Raw genomic sequence first — 12463 nt, forward strand, 5'->3', positions numbered from 1 at the left:
CTAGTGATGAATCTGCGCAAATGTTGTACATACTTCAAATATGCGAAATTCAAAATGTGATCAAGACATGATTATCCTCTGACATTTAAGCAATTAAACGATAAAGAACGACTACGACGATTGATAAAAGATATACGTAATTGTGAAATGAAGAGGAAATGAAAAATAAACATCTAATGAAGTATACCAACGCAAATATGTGCAAAACCCTATTTAATTGTTAAAATAATCTAATGTAAAATGATACAACATATTTTGTCCTATTTTATATTCTTTTATATTCAGGATACCCTGCACTATATATTTTATATATTTAATATTAATTAAGAAAATAGTTTATATTTTACATAAATATATATTTATATATAATATATATTTTACTTTATATATTATTAGTAATTATACTTTATACATTTAATACCAGCCTTGCTTAATAGTTTTAATATTATCAAATGTTACTTTAAACGATATCATGTAACGATAATATTTATCACTTCTAGAAATTTTTTTTCTTGATAACGTACATTACTATAAAACAATATAATCTATTAAGATTTATTACTAACTAGGAAACCCCGCCTTTGAAATTACGTATGTATTATATTTGTACGTTAAAAAGCTATTTTACTTAACCAAAAAAATATTTTATTTGTTCAAATAATCTTCTAAATATGGCAAATGAAAGAAATAAAAACAAAAGATCTATTATTGGAAAAAGCACGTAAGAAACTTCTATATTACCAAATCAAATAACCATATCAAATAATTTTATTTATTGTACAAAATTAATAAGGTCAAACATTTATTTCTGTATTAGACATTGTACCAGTTTTGGAGTATGTAATCGAGTGCCGTTAGCAAAAATTGAATTTCCAGCTGATTTATGTGCAGTATTAAATAAGACAAAACCCAAAAATAATAAATTATACAATGATTATATGAAACTTATTAACAATCTTCCAAATATAAAAAAAGTAGAACCTGAGTATTACTTAATATTGTTCAAAATTTTATTATATTTAGAAGAGCATGAGCTTCGTTTAATTGCTGCAAAACATAATTTGGAAAATCAAAAGCTTAAATATGTTTCTGACACATCATTTGAAATCACAGTGCCTACTTTAGATGAAGATGATCCATTTATCACTGTTGGTGATACATTAAAAATTGAGGTGAAAAGATCAAAGTCTAAATATACCTGTAACATAACAGATATTATAGGGAAGAAAGTATATGCAACAATACGTAAATCGTAAGTACGTTTGCATTAGTTTGTAAGAATTAAACAATAGAGTACAAATCATAGTTACTTACAAAATGTTTAGATCTCTTGTATCTCAACTTCTTGAAGAAGAAGTTAATATTTATTTCTTTCCTATGAATTGGCAAATAAGATGTTTTCATTATGTCTTACACATTATGTTCAAGCATAATTTGATAAACACAGTATATCCCAAAATAAATACAAATCTTTATACTTTACTAGAATTGTAAGTATTTTTAGTAATTATTCTTAATATATATGTTACTTTTTCATATACTTACTAATATATACTTATATGATACAGTGACTTGGATTGGGCTAATAAAAGTATAGCAAAAAATAAAGAACAGAAAATAGCAGTGAATAATATTTTGAATTATTCGGCGTACCCTGCACCATACATTTTATTTGGTCCTCCTGGTACTGGCAAAACAACAACATTAGTTGAAACCATTTACCAAGTATAGATCTACTACTATAATTTATAGTGTAATATGAAAAAAATATGTTTTTCATTCTAAGATCTTGATTATGTTATCTTATAGATTAGGAAACAGTGCAAATCAAAAAATATTTTAGTATGTGCACCTTCAAATGCAGCAGCTGATGAAATTGCAAATAGATTATTATGTTTACTTCCTCATAAAGATGTATTTCGGATGTATGCAGCAAGTAAATGTTGGTAAGTTATTATTCTCATGAATACTTGATACTTTATTAGTTTTATTTCTTTTCGCATTTGTAGTAACAATGTAGATGAGAAAATTTATCCAAATTCAAATTTTATTGATGATATGGTCCTTTATTTACCAAAAGAAATTTTTATTTTGAAGAAGATTGTTATTACAACATTAGTAACATGTATGAGGTATGTTTTCTTTTTATTTTTTTCAGTAATAATTACATTTAGAATGGTATTTATAATTTATTATTTGCAGATTGGCGAACCTTAAATTACGAAATGATCACTTTTCATATATATTTATTGATGAAGCCAGTCAAAGTATAGAATTAGAATCATTAATTCCACTTATAGTCATGAATTCGAAAAATGATACTGAAGCATTATATGCACAAATTGTTATTGCTGGTGATCCCTATCAACTTGGTCCTCTAATTAGATGTACAAAAATTCAACATTTGCTTGGTATGTAATTTCATATTATTATTTCATATTATAGTTAAATTTATGTATTTTATTAACTGATATCGAGTTACATTATGTTTCTAGGAAAGTCTTTATTGGAAAGATTAATGGAATGTGAACCATATCAAAAAGTAAACAATAAATATAATTCGCGTTATATAACAAAGTTAATTCATAATTACCGTAGTCAAGAAGCTATTATACATACATCCAATAATTTATTTTATGAAAAGGACTTGTTATGTGATAAAAAAGAAAACAAACACAGCATAATTTCAAACTGGACAGTATTATCCAGGAAAACATTCCCTATCTTATTTCTTGTACTTAAAGGCGAAGAAGTAAGAACACCAAATGGAAGGTAATTATAACATTTCTATACTAAAAGCAAAGTTCTTACGTAATTAGTGAAATTTAAAAACATTATTTTCTAGTTTAATGAAGATTAAACACATTATCTTTTTAGTGTTTACAACGAGACAGAAATTACGGCCGTAACAAACATTACAAAAATATTAATGCGTTCCAAATTTGGTAATCGAAAAATTGAAGAAGAAGATATTGGAATTGTAACTCCATTCAAGCAACAAAAAATTATGATTAAAAGAAGTTTAAACTTGTATAAATTAAACAACATAGCTGTTGGGACAGTAGAGATATTTCAAGGACAAGAAAAAGAAATTATAGTCCTAAGCACAGTACGTTCACAAACTTTTAAGCACCATGGTAAACAACATCTCGGTTTCTTAGCTAATCCAAAGGTATAATTTTACATAATATTTAAAGAGCAAATCTTTTTTGGTATTCTACATATAATAATAAGACTTAATAATTATATTTATTTGTTTTTTCAGAGGTTTAATGTTGCCTTAACAAGAGCAAAAGATTTATTAATAATAGTAGGAAATCCATCTATTCTTTGTGAAGACAAATATTGGAATACTTTGTGGAAATACTGTAAAAAAAATAATGCATATATTGCTATTGATGAAAATCTTATCTAAAAATTATTGACGTTTTTGATATATAATAATGAATTATTCATTGATAGAACACAAACTATTTTTTTATGAGATGAATAATCTACTAATACGTATAGAAACTTCTTTCTGTGTGTTTATGTTTTCATTATTTATGCATTTATTATGTATATATTCATATTAAGATTTTAATATTTAAATAAGTTTGTTAGATATTAACTTGGATATAAATAAATAGATAAATACATATAAAAAATAAAAATTTGCATTTTCGTTTAATATGAATTTATTTTAAAATATTCTACTACCTGGAGACTTTATAAAATTATGTATTGTTATGACTTGTGATTAACAAACATTAAATTTTTTTCGAAATCGAATAGTTTGTAAATATTTAAGAACCACTTCTTTTAAATTTCAAACTTTAGTTAATGATTTTAATCTTAAACTTTGTAAGATACAACTTTATTCTAAAAGAAGTTTAGCAGTATTTCCATTAACATCATTATTAATACCATGACGTACAGCAAACTCATGTTTCACACTCGCGAAAAGGATATCTGTTAGTAAAAAAATTTGTGCTATGGCAAATGCTAATGTAACTCCAAAATAAAAGTTTGCATTAGCTGATCTGGAATATATCCACTGATACCAAACAGTAGGTGCAAATACTGTACAGAAGAGCATAAAACAGACTACAATAAATCCCTGTTGTGTATCTGTAAAAGAATATAAACTTTTGATAACACATCATATTGTCTACTTAATAGATAAACAACTAGTTAATATGAAAACTTACATTGGAATAAATGCTTCCATAATGGTAAAAGAGACATATAAAATCCAACATCTCCTATACAAGGGTAAGATTTAAATATTGCAGTAATTGCTAAATAAGAAAATGCTAATAGCATTGGATCATGTCGTAACCTCAATGCCAGTGGTACTATATATAATAAACTGACATTTATTTGAAAAGAAGCAATGAAAAGCCATCTAAAGTGCTCAAATACTTCTGTAAAAAAGTACCAATAAAGTCCAACATTTGGACGTAAATCAGGAACTGTTAAAATAAAGCCAAGTGTGTTCGAAATAAATGACCAACTTCCCATAATGTAATAGGAAATACAAAATAGAATGGTTAACATGCTTGCAAATATTATAAGATAGTTCGCAATATTGCTTCTTTGTTTTGTACTATTAGAACGAGCAATATAGATAATTGTTGGCACTATGAGTGAAACAGGATAAAGTCCTTGTAATGTTAATAAAGAAATTGATAAGCAATTCCAAAACATAGATCTTGTCATGGAAACCAATGCTATGGAATACAACAAATTTGTAAATACTGTTGTTGTATGTCCAACACAATTAAGTATTATGTATGGATTAAATAAATATCCTGCTGAGACATACATCATTGCAGTATATACTACAGAAGCGTCATTATGAATTTCTTTATTTTCATTGCATAATTTTTCCTCTTCTTTTTGTTTAGAAACCTAAAATTTAAATTATTTCATTATAATTGAATTATATTACAGCAATATTTTAAATATGTGAGATTTAACTGACCAATTCAGTCGTATATTGCTTTGCTGTAAGTCCAAGAAATACTGCTGTTAACAAATCAATGGACACAAATAAGCAAAATAATACCCATTGTGATAAATGTTGTTGTATAAAATTGAAAATATATAATCCGATAGGTGTTTCATGAAACAAATCTCCTGTATAAGGATCAATGCCACAGTTATACAAATACACTCCTTCAGTTACTAAAAATCAATCAGGGGAATCATAACAATTGTCAATCTAATTATTGTTTGTAATATTATAGTAATAATGCTACTAACGATACAAATATATACATGTATAAATAGCTTACATTACTTATAATAGAGAATAATAACGAGAATTTTATTTAGGTTATTATTATGTAAAATTTAAATGCAGCAAAATGACATTTATCCTAACCTCTCTTCCAAGAATTTAATGCAGTAGAAATTTCCACACGATCGCTAATCACTTTTTGGTACTCAGAATTCATCAATAAAAATCGAATAGTACCAGCTAAAATAAAATTTGATAAACATTGTTTCTTCATTTTTTAATTAAGCTATAAATCATTTATGTATTTGCGCGCGTTTTACGATCTACTTGTGACATGCAACCGGTATCTGGACAGACACACCATGCTATATATTATGTATTATATACCTTCTTTGTTTATTTAAACAATTGAATTTATCTTTACGGCTTTTTAAAAATATAATCTTTAATAACAATAACCACGGTATTATTTTGCATTTGATTGCTGCTAAGGAGAGTTATAATCAAAACATACTATTGGAGTGGTTTTATCTTTCCTTAATGAATCTAATTTATTTATCACAATTCAATAAAATAACTGTAAATATACTAGAGATCAATTTATAATAAAACCTATCCTCTTCTTATTCGAAATATTTTAACACATAGTTTATATTTAAAAAATCATTAATAGTAGTACATGGTAAGCATCCTCATCAATTTAAAGATATAAATAAACAAATTGAAAATCTAAACAAAAGGTGTTTGTATTCTATTTGTAAAAAATCTTATTTCTTTTATTTTATTACATTGTAATTACTAGTTTATTGTACCATTTTTCTTATTTTAATCATCCTGCGGCAGAAGTTTTGTTTTCAAAATATTGCAGCAAGTTTAAATGTTTAATCGTGTGTAACAAAAAATGTGGAACGCTTCACGATTTTGCGTGTCATCCTTGCGCAGGGGCCATGCTAATCTTCTCTGTATCGTTCCAATTTTAGTATATGTACTGCCGAAGCAAGTACATTAGTAGATCTTAATTTCTTGTATATATAGAAACGAATTCATATTTCTACCACTAGCGAGAAGAGAATACTCATGGTAGCCATCTGGTGGCGTATTAATGTAGTATGAAACATAAAGTTTAACATGTTGACTGCCACGACACCCGTATTCGGGTGTCAACAAAGTTTCTGATCAGGCTACGTAACCCGTATTCGGGTGTCGCTTATTTGACTACTTGCGAAAGATCGTCGTTAGTATTTGAAAAGATATTCCATAATAATAAATTGTTAATTAATAATTAATTGTAATAATAGTTGAATTGTTATAAAATAAAAATACGAAAATGGTTTATCAAAAAAATTATTTAGAATGTAAAACTTGAAAGCATTCTATACGTAGCTGAGGTTGGTCGGGACAATTTGGACAATAAGTTGTTGTTTTCTTCAAATTCTTTTGTGCCTTTGTTCGGTCCATTCGACGTCTTTTATTCGCATAACATAGTTTGCATGCGCGTCTAATGCTTCCTCCGGAATCATTTTTCCGAACGGCGATATGATGCTGACTCCGTCGAAGACAAGGATTTTTTGTATTTTCAGACAACCCTAATAATTTTGCAACTAATAATTGTCTAAATATTCTAATATTTATATTTTTTCTTGTTGCAATTTTGTAAACCGTCAAAGCGTTTACAACAGAAATTCCCAGAAAGAATTGAATGCCAAGTTTTCTGTACCATTTGATTCCTTTTCTAATTGTGGTGGCATAAGAAACCATTTGGTTGGTATAATCTATGCTATACTTTCTTTCATCATATTCAACACAGCTAGTGGTTTTAATGTTGCGAACAAATGAAACGAAAGATCATTCTTAAGACCACCACTTGAGCGATTCGCATTACTAAAATATCGATGGGAGCACTTAGTAGAGAACGCTTGGTACTGCTATACGCGTGGCCTGACGGAAATTTCTTTGAAAACACGCGTGGTAGTCAATGTGTTAATTAAGATACATATTACGTTAAAGAGACGATGGTACTTATTTATTTATTAAATCTTCCTGCGACAATTTTAAATTTGTTATCTTTATACTTTGATTTGAAAGGTATTATAATATTACAAAAATAATATATTATCCTACTAAAAATGGAACGAAACAGTAAAACCATTTTAGGTTAACTTTTGTATCTTAAACTACATAAAATAATGTATAATTTATTTGTAAATCGTACTCATTGCCAATTTTATTCTGTACAAAATGTTCTATGTGTTGTGTAATGTGTACAATTTATAATTCGTAGATATATAAAAGATAATTTTAATAATATGCTTCATATTTTAGCGCTTGACAGGGTGGCGATATGTAACATTTATAGGAACAGTAGTAGGATTCATAGGAACGTTTTGTTATTTTACAATGATTAGCCCCATGATCAATCCAGAACCATATAGTATGTCTATAACATTTATAGTTATTAAATAAAATTATTTTTTTATATTGTGTGACATAAAAATTTCAGAACAAATTCGAGAAGGTGTGGCAACTGAAAGTGCAAATAAAAGAAATATAAGAAAAGACACAAATATTTAAGGAAATATAATATGAATAAAAAAAAACAGATTAGAGAGGACATTTATTGTACAAAATTAATTTTTATTATGTAGTTGGACATATGTCACTAAGATGTTGGTGTATATAAAATAGATTGAAGAACATTTAGTGTATTATGTTAAAAAATCAATAAATGTAATGATTTGTACTCTTCTTATAATTATTAATATAATTATTTTACTGTACAGATATCAGCTGCAAGAAGTTTCTTACTTGAAATGACTAGAAACTTCTCTATAGACATATCATCTTATAAATACAATATAAAGTTTGTGTTAAAAGTCATCATGATCACAAACATCTAGGAAGACATCAAATGCTTCACGGTTACAATTTCCGTCGGCAGTAAAAACATATTTATGAAATGTTCCGTCCACACAAATGGCTAGAAACAATTTAAAATTATATATTATACAGGCATCGGAGAACTGCTTTGGCTGTGAATTCTAGACAGAAATACAATAAAAGGAATTCACATACACATATGCCCTATTTGATTTATATTTGATATGGCCTCATATATATATAAACTCAGATTATAGCAAGTTTCTTCTTGAACAAACTTTATTTACAAAGCTCCACAAGATGTGTTGAAAATGACCTTGCTGCATCAGAACATAAGATTGGAGACATTTTACCATGGATTGTCTAACTCTCCATTCCACCAGGTATTGCTGGTTAAATATTGTGTTCTATTTGTAAATAGGTAAGTGAAACTAGCTTAACTATTTCTGTCTTTCAATAGAAGTATTCCAATATAAAATTCGCTATAACTTGTAAGCAAGGTGAAATAGGACATTTGTTTATATGAACTCTTTTATTGCTTTCATATGAAGAATCCACTGCCAAAGTGGTTCCCCAATGCTGTGGGACATCCTATATAATATAATAAATAGTTTTATAAATATTCTAAGTCACTATATTCAATACGCTTTTCATACAATACATACCTATAACAGAACTTCTTGTACCAAATGCACATACACAAGCACATTCTGGTGGTACTGTAAATGTAGCCAATGCCCATTGACTTTCAACATAATTTCCCAAAAATCCCATTTTTGAGAAACTGTAAATAAATTAATTATTAACTTTAATCATTAAAATTTATGGAAGTTTGAACTATATTTACGTACGTCGATCTACGATTCAAGTGTGTGTCTTTTAATGCAAATATATGTACAGTTCCCTTATCACTGGAAGCACATAGAAATTCCGAATCTCTACTAAATGTAATGCTGAAATATAAATTATACTTTATAATTCATTATAATAAAATCTTTAAAAGTAAAATGTTGTTTTATAATTAATTTGTCTGTAGACGTATTTACCAATAAAGTGTTGCAGGGTCAGCACCTCTTCTCAATTCCACTAATAAGTGTCTACGTATACTATCCCATACTCTAACTAAAGTACCTTGAGTGGAAGCAGTTGCTATCATTGTTCCACTACTGTTAACTGCGAGACAGGCCAGTGCTCCCTAATAGTATTGTTTATAGACATAAAGAAATACTAGGAGAAGACGTGGTAATATAGAAACATTACCTTCATTTAAATCTGTATATAAAATACATATGTACCTGGTGTGCTGCTAGAGTTGCAGGAGCACTAGAACTTCCAGCTTCTGTAGCACCAAGGTCAATCAATTGTACACTACCCTGTTTATGACCAGGAAAAGCAAGAAGTTGTTTTTGTGCAGCAGCTAATGTAGCAACTTCAACTAATCCTTTTGGATTATCTCTGGTTTCTAAAGTTAACAATCTTCGTGTTGGCATAGGAAATGAGAAAACATGTATTTCTCGCTGAAGTGCCACTATCATTCTGTTTTGTAAAATTATTCCTAAGTAAATGCAACATTTATACTGATTAAAAATAAAAGTCAATTTTATTAATGAACTTACTTGTCCCTACGTAATCGTATAGCTTTTATAGGACTGGTAAATGTAATTTCCATTACGAACTTTTTCGATAAATCATCATAGATAAGTACTGTATTTTCTGCAAACTTTGGTTTTGTACCACCACCTACTATGGCAATGATATTTGTTCTCCAAAGCATCTCTGCAATAGCTATACTTCCCATTATGTCATTATCTAAATGTGCTTTTTCAACTAATGGTTCTACATTGTATACTCTAAGACCAGATTCCATGCAACATGTAAAACATCCTAAAAGAATACAAATTAGAAACAAAATATCAAACAACAAAACTAGTTTAATAAATGATAAAAAGTTACTGACATTAATTATCTGAAATCTTAATAACTAAATTGAACATTGGCACATGAGAATTTATGGTGACAATACTGTTATAAATAAACCAGATTTGTTTTAATATTATATTTTATTCTTTATTCTCTTATAACACTATATATATTTATTTTTCATTAAACAAAGTTAAATATTTTTAACTTTTTACTTTTAAAACAATGTAACAGGGATATTAGATTCTAAATTATTGAAAATAAATTCACACCGTGATTCTTAAGGATTTAGGTAATTAAAGTTATAAGCAATGGTTACCTTGATCCTGATTAAATCGTAAATTAAGAATATTTCTTTCTCCAGCCATTTGGTATTATCTGGTGTTACATTAAATTTAATGAATGAGTATTTCTTCTATCGATATATGAATTTTTTTCTAATAACTATACTACGTGTTTTTGTTTACATTCTCCTTTCACAATCAGCTGTGACTACGATACAATGTTTGGCACAGTATTTCATTCTTTATGTGGTACGTAAGATAGCATTGTAAGGCTGATTTTCACTTTATGAATAGCGCAAGCAAATATCTTTTAATAGGTTTATTATTTTCTCTGGGTGGTACAACAGTTATTTTTAACAAATATCTTTCGTATATAACTAATGAAAATCATAATAATTCTTATATATATATATATATATATATATATATATATATATATATATATACGTATGCATGTATGTTTGTATATATATGTATATATATTACTGAGTTACATTTAATAAATTAAGAATTAAAAATATAAACTCGAAATAAATTTGGTAATATTTTTTTCATGTATCAACTGTAATTTAAATAATTAAAAATATTGTATAGAATAATAATTATTTTTATCATATTATTTGAGAAAACTAGTAATAACAATAATGAAAAATTATTTCAAAGATAGAAAGTAAAATGACACTATTTCTATGAATAAATAAAATCTTTAATACAAAATGTACTAAATGATTTCTAGATTTACGCCCAGTTTTATGTTTACAACATTGGCTGCAGTGATATCAGAGATGAGCACAGTCATATACCATCGTGGAAATGAGCATTGAATAACGATTATATTCGAGAGGAAGTGAGAGCACTCATGCACATTGTTCTAGTTGTTCCACGATACGTGCTGCACCACGCGGCCAAACACTGAAGGTGTTTTACGCTAGCATATGCAAGAACCTATGAAGTTAGGAGTTTGCTCTGTTTGATTCCATGCTAGGATATAGAAAAAAAAAGAAAAATTATAGTATAATTTCCAATAATGAAAAAATATTTATATTGTATAACATTTGTTAGGTACTAGGTAGATACAAAATAATAATAATAATGTAATCATAATAATCATATATGTAACACAAATACATTATCATGGTACCGCTGTTTCTTACCATTCCCTTACTATGCGGTCTACTGAGTCGAGTACACGATCGCATTAAGGAGAGAAAGAAAGAGACAGAGATAACCGGGTACGCCCCATTTTTACACGATGGTGTTACACAAGGAATACTAAGTTCTTCATTGAAGCGCCTCTCTGCGTCTAAATTAACCAACGTCGTTTGGTTACTAAGAGCAGTTAAAAGCCTTATCTTCACCAGAAAGGAAATTTCTCTCTGATATAAGTATCTATAACGGACATTTTTAATATTAATTTCTTTCTCCTCCATTCCCATTGTTCATTAAATAATTTATTTAAAAAATCATATAAAATCAATTAATTATCGTATATTCAAAGCGCACATGCACTTTTTTATATATTTCATGATGATTATTCACTTTTTAATGAGATAAGTTATCATACACGAAGTGTAGACTAAACCTATATTCATTTTCGTATCTCATGTTTTGATGGTCACCTGGAACCCTTACCATTTTCGTGTCTCATGCAACGTTATCGATTCGGTATAGTAATGGTTTGAATTTAAAATTAAAATTTTCTATAAACTTCCAAATAATGGAATAACATATCTTATAACGAAACAGAATTGTATACTTTTATAATACTGCAAAGAGGATTATTTCATTACGCTATATTAAAAAAAATATAGATACTTTGATAAATCAATTATCTTATTTATTAAATAAGAAGAAGTAAGAAATATCCAAGTTATATAGCATAACTTTGTATGAAAAGTACGTATAATGAGTTTATGTATATGAATATGTATATCTATCTTATAATTAGTTAAAATTAAAATGCGTATGTTTGGCTATCCCACAATGCAATATTCCCCGGTGACCCACGACGGGTGCTAATAGTTTACTTATTAATAAGTAGCTTCTATAGTCCAGTTTAAATGAATGAAAGAAGAGAATTTAGCAAAACCTAAACTGGATTACAGAGAGTGTAGTTTTTGGCTTGACGTCGTTATCCAAAAGTTAATTGATTGATGTA

At 27.7% G+C, this 12463-nt stretch overlaps 4 protein-coding genes and 1 non-coding gene across 7 annotated transcripts; 2 read left to right on the forward strand and 3 right to left on the reverse strand.

Moving 5' to 3' along the window:
- The first annotated feature begins 508 nt into the window (after nucleotides 1-508).
- On the forward strand, nucleotides 509-3418 carry LOC117232131 (putative helicase mov-10-B.1). Of its 2 annotated transcripts, XM_033491307.1 has the most exons (10): nucleotides 521-721; nucleotides 818-1252; nucleotides 1326-1490; nucleotides 1569-1725; nucleotides 1810-1946; nucleotides 2010-2132; nucleotides 2203-2411; nucleotides 2496-2772; nucleotides 2878-3172; nucleotides 3266-3418. In XM_033491307.1, exons 1-10 carry the CDS (start codon nucleotides 672-674, stop codon nucleotides 3413-3415), a joined length of 1998 nt encoding a protein of 665 aa, XP_033347198.1. In that variant the 5' UTR covers nucleotides 521-671; the 3' UTR covers nucleotides 3416-3418. The 2 variants fall into 2 exon arrangements, with proteins under 2 accessions (XP_033347199.1, XP_033347198.1); XM_033491308.1 differs by lacking the exon at nucleotides 3266-3418 and having other exon boundaries at nucleotides 509-721; nucleotides 2846-2941.
- A 247-nt stretch (nucleotides 3419-3665) lies between these two features.
- LOC117232132 (phosphatidylinositol glycan anchor biosynthesis class U protein) lies at nucleotides 3666-5591 on the reverse strand. The gene is made up of 4 exons (XM_033491309.1): nucleotides 5369-5591; nucleotides 4967-5169; nucleotides 4191-4893; nucleotides 3666-4110 (listed from the first exon to the last, which is right to left on the reverse strand). Exons 1-4 carry the CDS (start codon nucleotides 5496-5498, stop codon nucleotides 3857-3859), a joined length of 1290 nt encoding a protein of 429 aa, XP_033347200.1. The 5' UTR covers nucleotides 5499-5591; the 3' UTR covers nucleotides 3666-3856.
- A 530-nt stretch (nucleotides 5592-6121) lies between these two features.
- LOC117232316 lies at nucleotides 6122-6228 on the reverse strand. The gene has a single exon (XR_004493104.1). It is a non-coding gene; the product is annotated as a U6 spliceosomal RNA (small nuclear RNA).
- An 811-nt stretch (nucleotides 6229-7039) lies between these two features.
- Nucleotides 7040-7976, forward strand: LOC117232135. The gene is made up of 3 exons (XM_033491312.1): nucleotides 7040-7239; nucleotides 7547-7655; nucleotides 7725-7976. The coding sequence occupies exons 1-3, from the start codon at nucleotides 7237-7239 to the stop codon at nucleotides 7793-7795; spliced, it is 183 nt and encodes a 60-aa protein (XP_033347203.1). The 5' UTR covers nucleotides 7040-7236; the 3' UTR covers nucleotides 7796-7976.
- On the reverse strand, nucleotides 7953-10645 carry LOC117232133 (WD repeat domain phosphoinositide-interacting protein 4-like). 2 transcript variants are annotated; one of them, XM_033491310.1, is made up of 7 exons: nucleotides 10341-10645; nucleotides 9718-9985; nucleotides 9397-9637; nucleotides 9148-9296; nucleotides 8953-9054; nucleotides 8767-8885; nucleotides 7953-8201 (listed from the first exon to the last, which is right to left on the reverse strand). In XM_033491310.1, the coding sequence occupies exons 1-7, from the start codon at nucleotides 10387-10389 to the stop codon at nucleotides 8092-8094; spliced, it is 1038 nt and encodes a 345-aa protein (XP_033347201.1). In that variant the 5' UTR covers nucleotides 10390-10645; the 3' UTR covers nucleotides 7953-8091. The 2 variants fall into 2 exon arrangements, with proteins under 2 accessions (XP_033347201.1, XP_033347202.1); XM_033491311.1 differs by lacking the exon at nucleotides 7953-8201 and adding an exon at nucleotides 8481-8692.
- Between the last annotated feature and the right edge of the window lie 1818 nt (nucleotides 10646-12463).

Source organism: Bombus vosnesenskii, unplaced genomic scaffold (genome assembly GCF_011952255.1).
Source record: "Bombus vosnesenskii isolate JDL3184/JDL3185 unplaced genomic scaffold, Bvos_JDL3184-5_v1.1 scf7180000013285, whole genome shotgun sequence".
NCBI lineage: Eukaryota > Metazoa > Arthropoda > Insecta > Hymenoptera > Apidae > Bombus > Bombus vosnesenskii.

Excerpts from the sequence above, each read along its gene's own strand:
- LOC117232131 (XM_033491307.1), top strand. The coding sequence starts at position 672 with ATGGCAAATGAAAGAAATAAAAACAAAAGATCTATTATTGGAAAAAGC. Across the intron at positions 1,253-1,325 it reads TATGCAACAATACGTAAATC|ATCTCTTGTATCTCAACTTC; the intron begins GTAAGTACGTTT and ends CAAAATGTTTAG. Across the intron at positions 1,491-1,568 it reads CTTTATACTTTACTAGAATT|TGACTTGGATTGGGCTAATA; the intron begins GTAAGTATTTTT and ends TATATGATACAG.
- LOC117232132 (XM_033491309.1), bottom strand. The coding sequence starts at position 5,498 with ATGAAGAAACAATGTTTATCAAATTTTATTTTAGCTGGTACTATTCGA. Across the intron at positions 4,894-4,966 it reads AGCAATATACGACTGAATTG|GTTTCTAAACAAAAAGAAGA; the intron begins GTCAGTTAAATC and ends TTTAAATTTTAG. Across the intron at positions 4,111-4,190 it reads ATGGAAGCATTTATTCCAAT|ATACACAACAGGGATTTATT; the intron begins GTAAGTTTTCAT and ends ATTCTTTTACAG.
- LOC117232135 (XM_033491312.1), top strand. Across the intron at positions 7,656-7,724 it reads GATCAATCCAGAACCATATA|AACAAATTCGAGAAGGTGTG; the intron begins GTATGTCTATAA and ends TAAAAATTTCAG.
- LOC117232133 (XM_033491310.1), bottom strand. The coding sequence starts at position 10,389 with ATGGCTGGAGAAAGAAATATTCTTAATTTACGATTTAATCAGGATCAA. Across the intron at positions 9,638-9,717 it reads ATACGATTACGTAGGGACAA|AATGATAGTGGCACTTCAGC; the intron begins GTAAGTTCATTA and ends TTTACAAAACAG. Across the intron at positions 8,886-8,952 it reads CACTTGAATCGTAGATCGAC|TTTCTCAAAAATGGGATTTT; the intron begins GTACGTAAATAT and ends ATTTATTTACAG.